Below are 18,601 nucleotides of genomic sequence, written 5' to 3' on the forward strand. Positions count from 1 at the left end.
AAACAATTAGATTGGCCCATGTACTAGATATCTATGCCAAAAGGTGCCAACCTCTCTGCTTTGATAACAAGGATCCCTCTGTTCACCAATGCTACTCAAGTTCTTAGAAACTTCCCTGGGGATTGTTATATGGTGCAGTTAAGCACAGCCAGATCCTGCACGTGTTTTGCAGCCCCTCAAGACATGCCCACTGCCCCACACGTCAGTGAAGGCACCCGTCTCAGACTCAGTTCAGCACTTAAGCCCAACTTTAACCACCTAAGAATCCTGGGCACTGCAGTTTGCTAAGGGTGCTGGGAGCTTTTTGAGAGACCCCTATTCCCCTCACAGAACTACAATTCCCAGAGTACCCTGGGGAAGAGGGATTAACTGTTTAAGCACTCTGCAAATTGTAGCTTCACACGTTTGGGCAGGGCTTGATTGGCTAAAGAGGTGTGGCAGACAGGGTGAACAAGCTATGTGCTTTATACCTGATTGATCAATGGGTTGCCCAGAACAGCTACTGGTGAAATGATGGACATTCACAAGTGTTTTTTCCCATGGTAGAGAGAACACTGGGTTGCTGAGATGAAGATGTCCCATTTGTGGGGTGCAGAGTAAATAACAAGGTGTGAAACTAAGCACTGAGTAATAAAGGTTATGCTCTGGACTACACTGCACTGTTAACTTTGTTCCAGGTAAAGATAGTGAAACAATCACTTCAGATCCTCTGCATCACTTCCTTTTTGCAAGCCAGCCTAGGAGCAAGGCAGGCTGCCCATGGATTTCACAACAAGGAGGTGGGCAGGGAAATGAGGCTGTGTCCAGAAAGACTTAAGGCAGGAGGGACAGGCACACAGACAATGGAGAGAGTTCATTGTGCAGCTGTTCCATCCTCCCATTATTGTAGCCAAGCGCATTAAAGATCCTGCCAGCATGATTTCAGAGTTTGGAAGCATACACAGGTATCACTATGTGTTTCCAGGAAAACTTCCGTAAGATTTTAGATAATGAGAGTTACGACACTGGGACTTGTATGGGAAGCCACTGTTTGCAAACAGTATTTTGCACTAACTTCAAACCATGGTTTCACATCCTGGTTTTTAGGCCTCAAACAAACCATGGTTTGTAGGCAAGCTTGGGTTCAATCACGAGTTAGCTAAGCTAGGGATGAAGAACATGTACCTGTCTAAATGTTGCTGGATTCCAACTCCCATCAGCCCCAAAGAGGGTAATGTGACTTGGAGATCAACAACCCCTGCAAGACCACAAGTTCCTCAGTCCAAAACAAAAAAAAAAAACATGGTTTCAAATGACATTTTAACTGGGTCACAGAACACAGTACGCCACAACCAGAGGTTCTAGACTACTTGCCATGGTTTTAACCCAAAGTGTGTTCTGCACTTATGAGGAAGATGCCCATTATCTAAACCAGGCTTCCTCAAACTCGGCCCTCCAGATGTTTTGAGACTACAATTCCCATCATCCCTGACCACTGGTCCTGCTAGCTAGGGATCATGGGAGTTGTGGGCCAAAAACATCTGGAGGGCCAAGTTTGAGGAAGCCTGATCTAAACCTTTCAGAATATGAACCATTTCTTCCTTGCAGGAACAAAATATAACCATAAGCGTTAAAGGCAAAACCATATTTGCACAATGTGTCCCCGCCCCCCACATATACAGCAAAAGGGCAAATGCAAAAACAACCGTTCCCCGCAAAGAGTAAGCACTGTTCAAGAGGCACAGAAAAACTTGCTGCAGCAACTTCTACTAAGTCAACATTTACTGAGAAGTGATGGTGCAGCTCAAGCGTGGAGGCTTAAAAAATGAAAATATAACTTACAGAGGCACTTGGGCCAGACAGAAACAAGAGAAAACAGATCAAGAGCCTTTCCTACTGTGTCTGGTATGATCTAGCTCTCATAGAAGAGTCGTTTCTCAAAGGAAGCACAAGTCACATGATTCCCTAAAGCACGTATGCATGTCACATAAGAACGTAAGGAGAGTATCAGTCCAATGGCCCATATAGTCCAACGTCCTGTTTTCATGGTGGCCAAACAGATGCCTATGGGAAGCCTGCAAACACAAAAGCACCCACAGTCTCCAACAATTGTGTGCTCGTTTTGTATGTGGGTATGTGCTATAAAGGTAAAGGCAAAGGTACCCCTGCCCGTACGGGCCAGTCTTGCCAGACTCTGGGGTTGGTGCGCCCATCTCACTCAAGAGGCCGGGGGCCAGCGCTGTCCGGAGACACTTCCGGGTCACGTGGCCAGCGTGACATCGCTGCTCTGGCCAGAGCCAGAGCCAGAGCCAGAGCCAGAGCCGCACACGGAAACGCCGTTTACCTTCCCGCTAGTAAGCGGTCCCTATTTATCTACTTGCACCCGGGGGTGCTTTCGAACTGCTAGGTTGGCAGGCGCTGGGACCGAACGACGGGAGCGCACCCCGCCGCAGGGATTCGAACTGCCGACCTTTCGATCGGCAAGCCCTAGGCACTGAGGCTTTTACCCACAGCGCCACCTGCGTCCCCGTATGTGCTATACTTTCCTTTAAAAAAGAACGAATTATGGGTTCTTGTTTGAAAATGGAAACCTATATAAAGATAATTTATTTTCTTTCCTTTTGTCCTAGAATTTCAAATCCCTCTAAATTGCTCAAATTGTTAGGCAATTGGGCAAATTTTATTTTTTTTATACCCCTTCATTGATCAACTAAATTATATATATTTTTCTTGTGAACTGCCCTGAGATCTTTTGATGAAGGGTGGTATATATATCTTATATGTTACGATATAGAAGCAATGCAGCTGCAAACTGCTAGCTTGAAAGCAAAACATAATGGGAATGTTGGGACTGTCCGTGGGAAACAGAGGGACAGTCACTTCACAGTGCGAAGCACCGGAATTAGCTCAGAGTGTAATATGAGCTCTTCCGTTTATTCCTGTCCAGGAAGTGCAGGAAGTGTTTGTCACTAGACTGCTGGAGCTTGAAGAGAGCAGTCATGTTTTTTGTAATGCTGCAAAGACAGAAATAAAGACATGTAAATACGTTTCTGTCTATCTCTTTCCCCTGCCCGGGGGGGGGGGAGGCCAGGAAAGAGGGGGGGTGTTCTTCTCACGCTGAGAAGAATTGCCTATTGCGACCTAGCCTGGATCTTGCTGGGGAATGCAGCCAGGGAGATCAACAGGAGATCAAGCCGGGTGCCTGGGAGAGTTGCCAGTTTCTCCTGATATGGGCTTGATTTCTGACATTATCATCATCACCACAAGCATTGCTGCCTCTGACTGTGGAGGAAGAGCGTGGCCTTCATGGCAAGTAGTGACCGATAGCATCATCCTCCATGACCGAATCCTCTTTTAAAGTCATCGAAGTTGGTGGCCGTTGCTGCTTCCTGCAGGAGTGAGTTCCATAGTTTAACTAGGTGGGACATAGTGATTTATTTTACCTGTTCTGAATCTTCCAACATTCAGCTTCACTGCATGTTCAGAAGCTCTAGTGTTCCGAGAGAGATTTCCTCCCCCTCCACTTTCTCCATGCAGTCAATCACGATATTTGGATGAACTGTGTCTGGACCACTTCTGAACAAGAATCCAGAGGGTGGGACGACAAAGGACAGGGCAACAACTTCACACAAATAAGCAACCTCACAACAGCTGGAATTTACCATATGGCAGACCCATCGTTCTACTATGATTAGGGGCCAGCAATTTATTCCACCTCCCCCTCCTGATAAAATTAGCACTGACTTGTCAAGGTCAAGTTAGTCCCTAGGGCTGTTTCTTACTGGCACTTTCCTGGGTGCATCTTTTGAATGAGGAAGCAGAAGAGGAGAAACAACAAGCCATACCCAAGAGCAATTAGAGACAGTGATATATAGAAAGAGACTGTAAATGCGTGTGAAGCAGCTGAAATATGGATTTGTGCTGATGGCTTGTTGTTGTTGCTAGTGAGACAGCTGATGAAACCACTGCCATGGTTATGAAACCTCTGCACAAAAACTCAGTGAAACACAGTAAGAATGTGAATCACAGATTTGAGAAGTTGGAACGGACCTCCTAGGGTCACCCAGTCCAACCCCTGCTATGCAGGAATAATGAAATAAACTTTCAATCAGTAAAAATAAGTCACAGAATAGGAATGGAAACATGTCCTTATAATCATAAGAACATTAGACTACTGCCTCACCTACAGGTCCACCTATTTGTCTGTCTTGACCCACTACTGTCCACTCAGCTAGGAAAAAGTCCTTCAGGGTGTCCAGAAGTCTCTTCCATCATCTACTACCTGCTCATCACCAGAGATTCAACTTGGAACCTTGCATGTGTTCTACCACTGAGCTAAAACACCTCCATTTATTTCTGTATTGCATTTGGTTCTCCAAGAACTGTAGTTTCAGACAGAAGGTGCAGAAAGAAGAGTCCAGGTAAGCTGATGCAAACCATCAACTAACGATGACCGAGAGGACTTCCAAATATGCCCAGTAAGTTCCTTCATGATACTCTCCTCCACCAACTTTTGCCGTTTGCTTAGTGTGGCCGAAAATGCCCGCGTTATGTAACCTCATAGCTGCCTTTTCCGAAGAACATTTTTGTCAGAGGAACCAAATGCAGCAGAGACCTGCAGCCAAATGTCTTGGTGATTATTTCAAATCAATATGTTGAAATTTCGTACCTCCAGAGCTTGCATGACTCTTCAATCTTCCCCCACCCCCAGACAGTACACAGTGTTTCTTCTCACTGGCTTGCCATTCTGCTTCTCAGTTATCTACTTCCTATGGGCCCTTATTTCTCAGTACTGCTCAATCTGTTCTGCTGCAGCTGCCCTGGAGGTCCTTATTCCTGAAACCTCCAACTCTGGGACCCTCTCCCCACTTAAACCCTTCTGCACATAGCATTCAACCTTTCCCAAGGCTAGACCCCCGTGTGAGGTTTTAAACCTACACATTGTAGCTTCCCTCACAGCAGACGCATACTGTCAGCTCAGTCACTGCTTAGAAAGAAAGGGTGGCTGGCAGGTACCAGACAAGATATTGCCTTGCTACGGATAGATACACAACGGACAGGGTGCGCTTTCAGAGGACATGGAGCTGCCACCCGAGAGTTCCTGAAATGGCTCAACAATTGCCGTGTGCGACAGATATCACGGGGAAAATGACACTCTCACAAACACTGTAGTGGTACATGCTTGTTGCTTATAGCCACCTCCAGACTGTCAGTATTTTTGCAAGAGGGATTCAATCACATAACAGAAATTTAGGTTTGTGCAATGAAAGCACCAGGCATTCCTTTTCATTCGTTATCGTTTGTGCTCATGATGGTGTTGGAGCTGTTCTGTGCAATCCTGCTTTCAATTCTGTTCCATGTCTGCTGCAGGTTTGGGGCAGACGTACAGCTTTGTTTCCAAATTGGGGCACATCCTGTCGATTCCTGTTAAAATTCTGTACTGTTTCAGACCATAAATGTCCAGGATTGGGCCGGGGTGTATGCATTGTTCTCCTTTCATTGCACATTATAGCAAAACAGTGCCCCACCAGAGGCATTAGGGAAGCACTGTAGAACAACTAAGAGAATGCAGTATAAATCCACTACAAATGCGCTATTATTTTATGAATGACACACTGCAGAATATATTTGCCAAAAAAAAGAAAAGTCACCAGTCTGAAGGAGCCCAGACTCCTCCATGTGCTCAGTTCATTGGGCCATTGCAGAATAAAATTATGACCATAACACGCACATCGTTTTTAGAGGAGGAAAACAAGGGAAAAAACATTCTGAATGAAACAGTGGATGTATCATTTTTGGGCTTCATGCTGTGGCCACAGACATGTGATCTGATGGTGAATTTGGGGTGACCCAATGCAAAAATCCTGAGAATTCCTGTGGATCCATGCTTTGTAACCACATTTTTGCACCATTGCAGCCCCAGGCAACAGTGGGTGCGTGATTTTTTTGGTGCAGGCTGTAGCCATGGACATGCTATGTGATCTGATGGTGAATTTGGGGTGACCCAGTGCAAAGATCCTGAGAATCCCTGTGGATCCATGCTTTGTAACCACATTTTTGCACCATTGCAGCCCCAGGCAACAGTGGGTGCGTGATTTTTTTGGTGCAGGCTGTAGCCATGGTCATGCTATGTGATCTGATGGTGAATTTGGGGTGACCCAATGCAAAGATCCTGAGGATCCATGTGGATCCATGCTTTTTAACCACGTTTTTGCACCATTGCAGCCCCAGGCAACAGTGGGTGCGTGATTTTGGGGGGGCAGGCTGTAGCCATGGACATGCTATGTGATCTGATGGTGAATTTGGGGTGACCCAATGCAAAGATCCTGAGGATCCATGTGGATCTATGCTTTGTAACCACATTTTAAGTGGGGAGCGAAGGAAAAACAAATAAGGGACATGAGAGGGGTGTGCAGAGAAGCAGCTGGCTAAGAATGCAGGAGAGGGATTTAACGGGAGGGAGGAAAGAAAGGCAAAAGTTTCCCCCCACCAAAGCCAGCCATCTCTCTCTCTCTCTCTCTCTCTCTCTCTCTCTCCCCCTCCCTCCCTCCCTCCCCCCCTCTCTCTCACTTCCCCCCTCTCTCTCCCTCTCCCCAGCAGCACCCAAGCACAGAGAGGAATTCCCCTCTGCTTGCCTGGAGGGGAGGGGCTTTCCCTGCTCTTTGTTCCGTTTCAGCAAACACAGCAACGAAACAGAGGAGGGTGAGCAGTAAGACCCTGAGCCAGAATGCAGGAAAGCAGCCGCTTCCTCTTTTCAGTTTTCCCTTCTCCGTGAAGTGCCGCGATTTGATTTTTGCCTGATTTTTCGGCTCCAGGGACCACACATTCACTCTATAACACGCACAGACATTTCCCCTTCCTTTTTAGGAGAAAAAATCTGCGTGTTATAGAGGGAAAAATACGGTAAGATACTATCATGCTCTCAAAAAAAAAAAAGAGAAAAAAAGCAGAGACATCACCTTACCAACAAAGGTCTGTATAGTTAAAGCCATGGTTTTCCCAGTAGTGATGTATGGAAGTGAGAGCTGGACCATAAAGAAGGCTGATTGCCGAAGAATTGATGCTTTTGAATTCTGGTGCTGGAGGAGACTCTTGAGAGTCCCATGGACTGCAAGAAGATCAAACATACCTATTCTGAAGGAAATCAGCCCTGAGTGCTCACTGGAAGGACAGATCATGAAGCTGAGGCTCCAATACTTTGGCTACCTCATGAGAAGAAAAGACTCCCAGGAAAAGACCCTGATGTTGGGAAAGATTGAGGGCACAAGAAGAAGGGGACGACAGAGGACGAGATGGTTGGACAGCGTTCTCGAAGCTACAAACATGAGTCTGACCAAACTGCGGGAGGCAGTGGAAGACAGGAGTGCCTGGCGTGCTCTGGTCCAGGGGGTCACGAAGAGTCGGACACGACTAAACGACTAAACAACAAAATCATGCTCTCTCACACAAAGTCAAGTATTTGGTAAGTTTCATGCCAGAATATACTTTCAGTAACAAAAGCAAGCACTTGAATGGAGCATTTCCCCCTTTCTTAAAAACAAGTTCTCCAGAGATTAACATGTGTTCATCCCTCATTTGCTTCTGAAACCTCAGCATCCTGAGGCCAAAGTAAAACACAGACTGTGGAAATAAACATGACAGGGGAAACAGAAACTCTTAAGTGTTATTAACGCATATAATAGGTTTGGAACAACTCTCTCAGATGCTGCAGAAAAACAAAGGAAATGATAAACGAGAGATCAACTTTCACAGGGAATTTTGAAAGTGAACTGATCTCCAATTCATTATAAAGATTCTTTCTGTCGGGAAATCTGGCCAGTTTTACTTAATTAACTCTTGTTTTATGAAGTGTTATGGCTATAAATTTCTTTTAGTGTTGTACGCGACTACAGTTGCAGTCCTGTATATACTTACCTGTGAATAAGTCTTACTTTACTCAGTGAGGCTTACTTCTGAGCAGATATGTATAGGCTGTAAAGAATAGGGTTTTGCAGTTTTCCTTTTTAAAACAACCACCACCACCACAAAACTAATAATAAACCCACTGACATTTTCGGTACCAGCATTTCCTCATGATGGTGAGACATGATCACACACACAAACACACACATACTAGGGATATTCTGATATGTGTATTTATTTTTATTAAAATTATCTATATTCTACTTTTTAGGGTAATTTACCACCCGCACCAGGGACGCAGGTGGCGCTGTGGGTTAAAGCCTCAGCGCCTAGGACTTGCCGATCGAAAGGTCGGCGGTTCGAATCCCTGCGGCGGGGTGCGCTCCCGCTGCTCGGTCCCAGCGCCTGCCAACCTAGCAGTTCGAAAGCACCTCCGGGTGCAAGTAGATAAATAGGGACCGCTTACCAGCGGGAAGGTAAACGGCGTTTCCGTGTGCGGCTCTGGCTCGCCAGAGCAGCGATGTCACGCTGGCCACGTGACCCGGAAGTGTCTCCGGACAGCGCTGGCCCCTGGCCTCTTAAGTGAGATGGGCGCACAACCCCAGAGTCTGTCAAGACTGGCCCGTACGGGCAGGGGTACCTTTACCTTTACCTTTACCACCCGCACCAAAGAAACCCTTTATTTAAAAAACAAATACCAATTCAACAAGGGGAATCAGATTAAAACATACACAAAGTCAGCAGTAAAAAAAAAAATCAATACAATGTTGTAGCTTTGTCAGTGTAGCTATGATACCCACCTTCTCCCCAATTTACTTTCAGTGAGGCAGGGGTGTCTGGGTGGTGGGCAGCTGGTATCTGAACCCAGACACTCATGTACAAGCTCATTGAGGGTATAAGAACAGAGGTGTACATGCAAATATACATCACACTGAAAGCAAAGAAGCACATTCTTATTTAGATGCGAATCTGATTTTAGGACATAAATCCTCAAACAAGGAAATCTGGGACACTGCAGAGCACCCATGAATATTTGAGACTGTGGGGCAGAAAGCCCTAAAGAAAAACAGCACTTGGTTTCAAACATCCCTACTTTGGCGGTTTTCAATGTGTAGGCCACAGGAATACAGAACACCTTGCACACAGATAATCCTTTATGCCGCTACTCAACTGGACCAGCCTAAAACCAGTAGGAACAGATTCTCTGAGAAAGCAATGGAAACACAATGAATAAAAAAACCAAAGCTACCTTGTTCCAACCTGAAGCAGAGAGAGCGTTTTGCAGCTTCCATCTCAGGGCTTGGATTATCTAGAACATGGCGACACCACTGCAAAGGGGTCAGTGATTTTTCTTGGGGTACGATGCTCTTTGTTGGTGCAACATACAACCTAAATAGAATCAAATAAAAGCTTTAGCACAACACATAAATTTGATGCTTCTAATGGAAGATGTACAGCACTACAAAATCAGAGACGGTGGCATATCTCAAATTGAGATTAATAATAAATAATAATAATAAAATGTACTCTCATTCTAATTGGTTTATAATTACTATGTTTGCAGTGTACAGCCTTGAAGGCAAGCCTCAAATAGGTCCGGAACTGTACAATGTCATCTACAGGGCACCAGGGCCGGAAAGGATGGTTGAGCCACAGTGAAATCCAGTTTTCGGCTAAGCACATAAAACATGTTGGTATAATCTGAGAGTTCAGAAAGTTCTAGAATACTGAACTCCATTCTAGATGTTAATTCCCTATTTGTGCAATTTACTGGAAACACAATTCTGTACTTACCTTTTGGCCCCCTATCTGCTACCCTTTTCAGAGTGCATATCGCAAGTCCCTCTAACTGAAGAACAGTAAACCTGCGATGTGCATCTGGAGTGTGAAGGGGCATATTGAACATCTAATAATAGCTCCTCTCGTCATATTCTTCCGAGTGAAGAGTTGCTTGTTAAGGATTTCAACATAGGTAAGCAGACAGAAGCTTTTTAATACCTTGGGTGCCATCCAGAGAAAGTTAAGCACTCTTAACTCGGGCAAAAACAAGTCAAGAGTCTTTGTACAGATTACATGGCCATAAGCCCAGGTTCATGTCCAAGTATATACTAGACAGGGAGTTGCAGCCAATCTTAACTCAGAGAGGTTAAAGAATCATATGGCTAGAAGGGAAAGGTCATCTGATTTAACCCCCATGCAGGGAATTTCGCTTCAACAGCACCCCTGTCAGAGGCCAAGGCCTCTACTTCAAAAACCTCTAATGCGTAAGAGTCTACCATCTTCTGAAGACAGTCTGTTCCATGGTTGAACAACTTGTACCCCAGAAAGTTTCTCCTAACGTTTGGTGGAAATCCTCTTTCCTTGTAAATTGGACCTGTTGGTTTGCGTCCTACTTTATGAAGCAAAAAATATAAACACAAATTTGCTCCATCCATGTGAAAGCCCATCAAGTATCACATCACCTCTCAATCAACTCGTGATTTTACCACCCTAGATTAAAGTGAACTCCATCCTGCCATCTTGTTGTAGGGTGGTATTGGGGTAAGTGGGTGGGCTCAGAGGAAGATTCCCCTTTTCCATGAACCCCTTTTCCATGAACCAGACAACTGGGTTGTAGGAAAGGGCTGCAGTTAAGAAAACTGTGAACTCTGTCGACACTAACGTTTAAGAATGAAGGTCAAATGTGGCCCTCCAGGAATCTCTGTCCTAACTCCTCCCTGGCGCTGTTTTGCACACTCCTTGAGCGTTCTTGCCAGGCTAGAACACATGCTGGAACTCCACTGGCAGCTGTCATAAGGATATTTGGAATGAGGCATCAGTATGACACCCAGCTGTCTCTCCAATCCATTGGAATAAGGAGAGGAAGCTGAAGTGCTAGACTGCTCCTTGGAGGCAGTAATGGGCCGGGTACAGGCCAATGAATTGAAGGGGAATCTTGAAGAGGCAGAGGGGTTATGCGTTCCAAGTTCTTGAGTCCAGGAGGGAGATGGCTTCTCCTGGGCAGGTTACACTCCCCTGGATGGAGCAGGTTCATAGCTTGTGGTGCTACTGGATCCAACACTGTTGCTGGAGACTGGGCAGGCTCAGTGGCTAAGCACACCTGTTTCCATCTCTAGCTGGTTTGCCAGCTACAGAGATTGTCACTGTTCTCCATGCTCTGATAATCTACAGACTGGACTATTGCAATGCAAGGACGTACTCTACAGGGAGCTGACTTCAGGAACCAGGTTCATTGGCAGACCAACTGCGTTGCAGTTGTCTGCAAACACGACATGAAGGCTGGCAACATTAATATTGCAATGTGGGAATCCTTTGCAGATGACTGTAGTGTCTGGAGACAACCAGTTAGGTTGTGTATCTGTGAGCAGAGGAGGAATGACTTTGGGAGGAGCACAGCAAGAATAAATGTCATGGTACACCTGTAGCAGCAAAACTAGACATCTTCATCTGCCCCAGATGCAACAAAACATGTCTCTCCCGTAGCAGTCTCTACAGGCACAGCTGGTGCTGAAACTCAACAATGGTTTGACTTTACCCCTGAAGCCACACTCTTCCACTGTCTCCTGAGACAAATGGATGTCAACCATTAACCCCAAGGTTCATTCCCCCATGGCTCTCCCTCCACTCCCCACAGACACTGCCCATCCCCCACAGCAATTTGAAAGGCCAAATGTTAAACAGAAGACGTGATGCAAAACTAACCATATTATCTATTTTACATAAATCATTCTAAAGAAATCAACCACATACACAGCTTGGCTTTTCCTTTTTAAGATAAATGCACAAAGCCCAAAGAAACCAAATTACTCCAGACCTGAAAACAAATGCCCCACATTGAGAAAGTCATTATGTGAGAGAGAAAGGAAGGGGCAGGCTACTTTAGGAGATTAATAGTAAGCTGCAGCCACAGGATGGAAGTCCTTAAGTTTTGAATGTCTGATGTTCTATTGTGTTCCTATATTTTGCTGGAGTGTCTATGGCAGCAGTTCTCAACCTGTGGGTCCCCAGATGTTGTTGGACTACAACTCCCATCATCCCTGAGCTCTGGCCTTGTTAGCTAGGGATGATGGGAGCTGTAGTCCAACATCATCTGGGGACCCACGGGTTGAGAACTGCTGGTCTAGGGCAACCCAGTCAGATGGGTGGCTAATGATGATGATGATGGCTTGCACCAACTTAGCATCCACCAGGCTCAGATCAGTAGGGTGGGTCCTGGGCTGAGCCAGAATGGGTGATATACACCAGCATATCTCCAGCAAAGCCAAGGATGTGGGAGTTAAGTTGGCCTGGCTGTACCAGGAACCTTTTGGCTTAGCTGGAGATCCACTGGGTCCTAATCCACTCACCCCAGTGGAGCTTGCTACAGGATTGCTCTCTAAACAATGCAGTCTTTGATTTATCTCAGAAAAAAACCGGATCTATTCTACTGCAAGCCTCGCTGAAATCTACAGGCCAGTTGCCAGTACAGTCTAGAGTCCTTTGTAGACATCTCTGTGCTTCAGTCTTCAAACGAAGAAATACAGATATGTTTTCTGGACAAACAGTTAGCGATATGCAACTGCCAACAAGTCTTCAAGATCAAAGTTTTAATGCCAAGAGCTAAATGCAGAACCCAACCGGAATTCGGAATAGCAGCCCTTGGAGACTATTTTTAAGCAAAACAGGAGTTTCACAGTGTGAGCAAGTCTCATTTAGTTCAATAGGACTTATTACCTAGCCAAGGTCTACCCTAGCAATATAGCAAAGACAGCTCTCCTGTGGCAGAGAATCCTCCTCCTTATTCAACACTTTCCCAAGTCTAGAACAATTTGCAATTAACACCTGTTCACCCTCCAGCTCCATGAGAGGGAACGGGTGGTGGTTACAAGTTATTATTTGTAATAACCTTGAAATATGCCTACTATTAAGTATGAGCTGGTGTTTGCACAGTTATTTCCAGAATCTCATAAAAGTTAACCGACTTCACTGCTAATTACGCTAGAAATAAAGGACATCTATATACCAATACTGATTTGAGTCTTTCTGTGCACATATCACTTTACTGATGCATTAGAGATACAGGCAGACTTTAGGATTAACAATACCCCTTAAGAACACATTCCACCAATACTCAATGGCATGGAGCCATCAAGGGACTGGGGAACAGGAGGTCAGAGAAAAATAGATACGCAAGTTCAGAAAGAACCAGTTCATGATCTGGATAGATCACATCCTTGTGCACACTTAGGAGCTGAGTTTTTTTCCCAATGTCCCCAGGGGCTGAGGCGAGAGCTGTCCGTACACATCAGTAGAAAAAATTAATAGAGAACAAGTGCAGTACCTCACTGCTCTGCCATCCATGAACCAGAATGGAGAGTTGTGAATCTACAAATAGCCCACCTGAGAACTGAGTCAGGGGCTGGTCTTAATATTAGGCAGAATATTTCGGCAATCTCAATTAGCTGGCTTTGAGTGCCACAAAAGGGAAGCAAACTGTTAATTGTTTAAGTAAGTAAACAACCATTATTCCAACTTTACTCTTGGGAAGTGGTACCTGCAGGATTTTTCTGCCTTCAGTGCCAAAACAACTCGGCTGGCCTGTGACACAATGCACTTTGTCTGGTGGAAGTGGGTGAGAGATGCCAGGAAGCAAAAGGTCCCAGGCCAGTTCTGGTCCAAGCAGAACAGTTGGAAGAGAGAGAACTGAATGCCTGTTAAGGTAAGGTCACCAGATTTTTTCCAATGAATCCGGGGACACTTTTCAACTTCAATGGATTTTGTATGAGGACTGATTTGTAAATCCGGGGACTGTCCCTGGGAAACGGGGACGTCCAGTTATGTTAAGGTGGGGTGTGGAGGAGAGTGAGAAAAATGGAAGAAAAACCAGGAGAGGGAGTGCGAACTGAGAAAAAGTTCCCGAACAGAAGCACTCCACAAGGCAACGCCTTGTTGCAGGACCCCAGCTGCTGACCTTCAATTGTCACTGTACTCTCGTTTTCCTCCATAAAGTAAAAGTAAAAACTGGCTATGTAACCACAGGTACAGCCCAATCCAGGGTATGTGTATTAATAAGGAATGCCCTTTGACATCAGCTGCTACAACCCTCGCTCATCCTGGCTAGGACAAAAGGCGGAGAGGCAGTAGAAAAGGCAACTTGGAGCTGGCATATCAGACCGGAATTGAGCCCCATGTCATCAACTGATGTCAGAGGGGGCAGTTCAGGATCCAGCAGATCCCAGGCTAGCTCAACCCCTTCCCATCCCACCATCAAAACACCAGGGAAGCTCACCAGCAAGAAGAATGGTGTTGCTCTGTGGGAGGAGGCTGGGTTGGGCAGGTCTCCACCTCAAGCCACACAAACACACACCCTAGCAGGGAAAAATAAAAGGTTTGCGAACATGCCTCTCATCTTTTCTTTTGGTTCAATCTTTGTTCTTTCTCCTCTGGAACTTGGATCATTGCTCCATTTAATTCCTGACCGGTAGCAGTTCTGTGGGGTCTTTGCCAGTTCTGTTATCTGAAATTTGTTAACTGGAATGATGGATCCACATGCAATGTGTCAGCCACCTGAAAGCCATCTCTGGAAAACCACCAGGGGGTGAGGAAGAACCACCAATTACCTTCAAATTTCAAAATATTTGCTGCCTGCTGGCCGGGGGTGATTATTACTTACTGCAGGCAACCAGGAGCACAGCTCCACATGCCTATTTACAAAGAGTAAACTATGATTACTTGGTGGTGAGAAAAATACACTCTGTATATGTTCAGATGTGCTTCACATTTTCCATGACTGAGCCTTGATTTTTATTTTTATGTGCATCTGAGCTCTCCCTAGTTACCACTAACTCAAGTCCATTTGCAGGTCAGTTACCCTAGAAATGCAGCCTTAAATCAAGGCACTTTTCAGCACGGAAAGCACGCACCCCATTGAATTTTGGGAAATGCTCCTTTCTGTCTTCATATATAACTGCACCTAGTTAATTTCCACCAGTCCTATTGCCAGTTACAGTGATACATACTCTACAAAATTGTATGTAGCCCCCTGGAATTAAAAATCATGAATGCATCTATTAACCACACTGGATGTGAGCCAGTTAGAATTAAATACATGTAAATGCCACTGATTATAATGGGGCAGAGAGAGAATGAGGCAACTGCTGCCTCATTCTCTCCTATCAAAATCAGTAGGATTTAAATGTGTTCAGTTTCATGTGGATTTACATCCATTCACAAGAGCAGATGTGTGTTTTGTGCGTGTGCAAACAGAAATCATTTGCATTGACATATATTCTATACTATATACTTTGAAAAAATGAGGCACATCAAGCTTGGGACAATTATGAAGTATTATTCTCCGTACTTTGAAAAAGTGGTATAGAATTTAATTTTTTTTAAAAAAAAGAAAAAAGAAAATGTAACATTAACACAATTCCTTCCTACAATGCATCAGTCTTCGACTGGTGGGTTGAAATGTGATGTACAACTATGTCACAACTAGAGTCAAGGTGTGTTGCACCAAAATAACTAACATTTTATTTTGGGGCTTTTAAAAATGATTTTTAAGAAAAGGAGCAGGAAACAGGTAAGGAGAGGGCAGAATGACTAGAGTAGAAGAGAAAGACAGAAAGGACTATATTATACGTGAACGTATTTAAACCCTAACAGCTGCTTCTTCTAGGAGAAAAGAGGATTTGGAAGGAGGCAATTTTGAGTGAATGAGCTGTTTTGCGCCTGTGATTGAGCATGCATGTTCACACTTAGCCCTTCTTCCACCTGACACTTTGCTTGCAGCTCTCTCCACCCCACTCCTGCAAGGGTTCCAGATGCATTTTTGAGATGCAAGCATGCATTACAGAACCCACTGGGGAGGCAGCATCTTGGAGTGAGGGGAAATTGTGGTGGTAGGAAACTGGCGAAGGAATACTCAAGCATTCCTCCCCCCATGCTTCCCTGGAGGAAGCAGCCATCAAGATTTGAATATACAAACATTTTTGTTTAGCATATAGCTTGCCCCAGAGAGAAATGAGAAACAGAGATAAAGAAGAATCCACAGCAAGAAATAAAATGAGAGTGGATTTCTGTTGCAGACAGGAATTAAAACAAGGGTCTGAAAAGACGGAAGGTTGCTGCTACCATCTCTGCAGTATTTTTTTAACAATGGGAGGGGGTGGTTTGCAGGCTACTTCGACTGTCACACTTTACACAGTTTGCTGCAGCTGTATAAATCACTGGTGCTACCTCCATTTTCATTCTGCTTCCAGAGCTACTCACAGCTTCGCTTCACAAAGCATCCATTCAGGAGCAAGCAGCAGCCCTGGCAGATAGGGGTTGCTGACCACAGTCCTGAAATCCCTTGTGATCTTTTCAAAGCAATGGGATCTCAAGCTTCCACAGAGGCATCAGTACTAACGAAGCGTCATTTTCAAGGCATTTCCCATTATCTTCATTGCCATTTATGACACGCATAAAATGCTAATTCATAAGATGCATCAAATAAGCCCCACTGATTGCCTTTGGGGGTTAACTAATTGGATGCAAGCTTTGAACAAAACCACATTTTTTGCATGTCAGGTTTCCCTCCTCCTCCAAACTGGCAGAGCGGCGTTTAAATGTAGTATCTCAGCAGCACTGCTCAACAAACGCTAAGGTGCTCAACCAAGAAAAAAAGGAGCAAAGAATGAAAAACATGTTCAGTTCAAGCCACTGACTCCATTCTGACTTCCTTTTCAGAATATAAACTATTACTTGGCTGCTGCCCCGCACCCGTTTTCAGCGATAATCCTGGAATTCTATATTAAATGAACATCAAAAAGGCTTGCAGTGGCAAAGAATTTTCCGTGGGTGCAATGAAAGCTTATAACCATTTGCTCAGGTGTCAAAAGACCTCTGTTTGGTTTTGCTGCAACCAACTGCTTACTCCTCTGGAAATCACATTAAATGAGAACATGCCATTGCTTTTGAGCGTGATCTACTTGATCAGCCCAATGCAAGAAGACAAAACTCCATTCTTAACACCCTAGTCATTAGGCCAAAGCGTTTCTGAAGGATTCGGGGTGGGGTGGGGTAGGACCCCATAAATTTAAGCATGCAGCAAAGGCAGGATATTCCTAAACAAGCAGAATCAAGGAGGCAAATCCTGGGCTTGCGGGAAGCAGGAAGCGACAATACGCGTCCCCTAAGCGAGTCCCCCTTGGCGGGGGAAGGAGTTAATAATGATGACCGAGGAGACGTTAAGGGGGTGAAAAAGGCTGATTTAAATCGCTGCGAAACAGGATCAAGGGGGATTGCGGAGCTAATGCTAATAAGGCAGCCTTGAAAAGCGCCAGCTGGGGAGAGAGGAGGGGGCTTTCCTTGGAAGGGCCCCAGGCGATGAGCAGGGGAGGGGGAACCCTTTCCTTCGATGAGGATGGAAGTAATAATATTTTTTATTATTATTTATATGCCGCCCATCTGACTGGGTTGTCCCACTCGGAGGGGGGGGGGGTCCTGGATCTGGATCTGGAGCCTGCCTAGAAATGCACCCAAGTGGGGCACCCACCACGTCTCGTCGTCGTCGTCGTCGTCCTCGGGATCGCAGCACTCGACCCCCTGCAGATCCAGCACCTCCACTTCATCCAGGACGGTGTCGGCTGCGGGAGAGGCTTCGTGGCCTCCGGGGCGGCCGCTTCCTCCTCCCTCTCCTCCTCCGGGGGGCGACGGCTTGAAGTAGACGAAGGGCTCGGCTTGGCACCGGAGCGCGGGCCCCGGGCTGGGCATGCAGGCCGTCGGGGAGGTGCTGGGGGGGGCGGCGGCGGCGCTTCCCGGCGAGGCGGGCGAGGTGGCGGCCGCCCGGCTGCGCAGCTGCTCGTTCTGCTTCTCCAGCTTGCGCACCAGCTCCTGCAGCTTCTTCACCTCCAGCTCGGCGCTGACGGCGCCCGGCTTCACCTCGGCCACCAGGGGCTTCAGCACAGCAGCCTCCATCCCTCCGCCGAGGAGGCTGCAGACGCGGCGCCTGCCTGCCTGCCTGCCTGCCTGCCTCCTCCAAGACGCGCCTGGCCGGAGACGCGCCTGGCGCGCAGCAGCGGCGGCGCTCGCTCGCCTGCCTCCCCACCCTCCGCCGGCCCGAGCGAGGCGCACAATGGGAACAAAGCAGGGCGGGGAGAGGCTAATGAGCGGCGCGCGGGGCTCTGGGCCTGCGCGGAGGGAAGGGGAGCGCGCGCGCGCGAGGAGCTGGGGAAGGGGGCGGCTCCCCCCCCCGTGGAGGGAAATGGTTCCCCCCACGCCTATGTTCTCTCGGTGAGGAAAGGGGTCGTGGAAGTCCGGCTGAGAGGGGTGGGTGCCGAAGCGGGTGCAGACGTCCAGTTCTGGCCTGGCCAGGAAGAGAATAGGCGGGAAGGGGCACGTGCTGAGGGCGAGTTAGTGCTCATGGCGACGTTTCCTAGCAGGGGGGAGGGGGGGGAGAGACAAAGTTTGAGGGAAGAAATACCGTTATTTATTTCGAGGTATTTTTTAAGGCGCCAGCTTGTTGGGGAAATATGATAGCGGCTATTTTTAAATTACATTTCTATTCCACCCAAAGCAGTGCAGGATTTAGGGCAGTGCGGGTGGTTCCCTCACAGAAGGAGTTGAAGAGGAGCATAATAATAATAATAATAATAATAATAATAATAATAATACCTATATTTATCTTTATAAATACTGAGAAGTTCCAGTAAAAAAGCAATGCCAAAAGGAATCATTGTGAAACCAAGGGTATAGGACG

The 18,601-nt window shown here is 46.3% G+C and overlaps 1 protein-coding gene and 1 long non-coding RNA gene across 5 annotated transcripts in view; both read right to left on the bottom strand.

Annotated features, from left to right (window-relative positions):
* The window catches only part of SLAIN1 (SLAIN motif family member 1), a 36,118-nt gene extending 18,233 nt beyond the window's left edge, over nucleotides 1-17,885 (bottom strand). For 3 of the 4 annotated variants that reach the window (XM_079972751.1, XM_079972750.1, XM_079972748.1), the window contains exons 1-2: nucleotides 17,399-17,885; nucleotides 9,131-9,270 (exon numbers count right to left, since the gene is read on the bottom strand). In XM_079972751.1, the coding sequence (XP_079828877.1) occupies nucleotides 9,131-9,270; nucleotides 17,399-17,820 (562 nt within the window). In that variant the 5' untranslated portion in view covers nucleotides 17,821-17,885. The remainder of the gene's footprint in view (nucleotides 1-9,130; nucleotides 9,271-17,398) is intronic. The other variant, XM_079972749.1, reaches the window with a different exon arrangement.
* LOC307214462 overlaps nucleotides 1-18,601 on the bottom strand; it is a 240,621-nt gene that overhangs the window by 143,875 nt on the left and 78,145 nt on the right. The gene's annotated exons all lie outside the window — the stretch shown is intronic.

This window comes from Podarcis cretensis (genome assembly GCF_951804945.1).
Source record: "Podarcis cretensis genome assembly, chromosome: 4".
NCBI classification, from domain to species: Eukaryota; Metazoa; Chordata; class Lepidosauria; order Squamata; family Lacertidae; genus Podarcis; species Podarcis cretensis.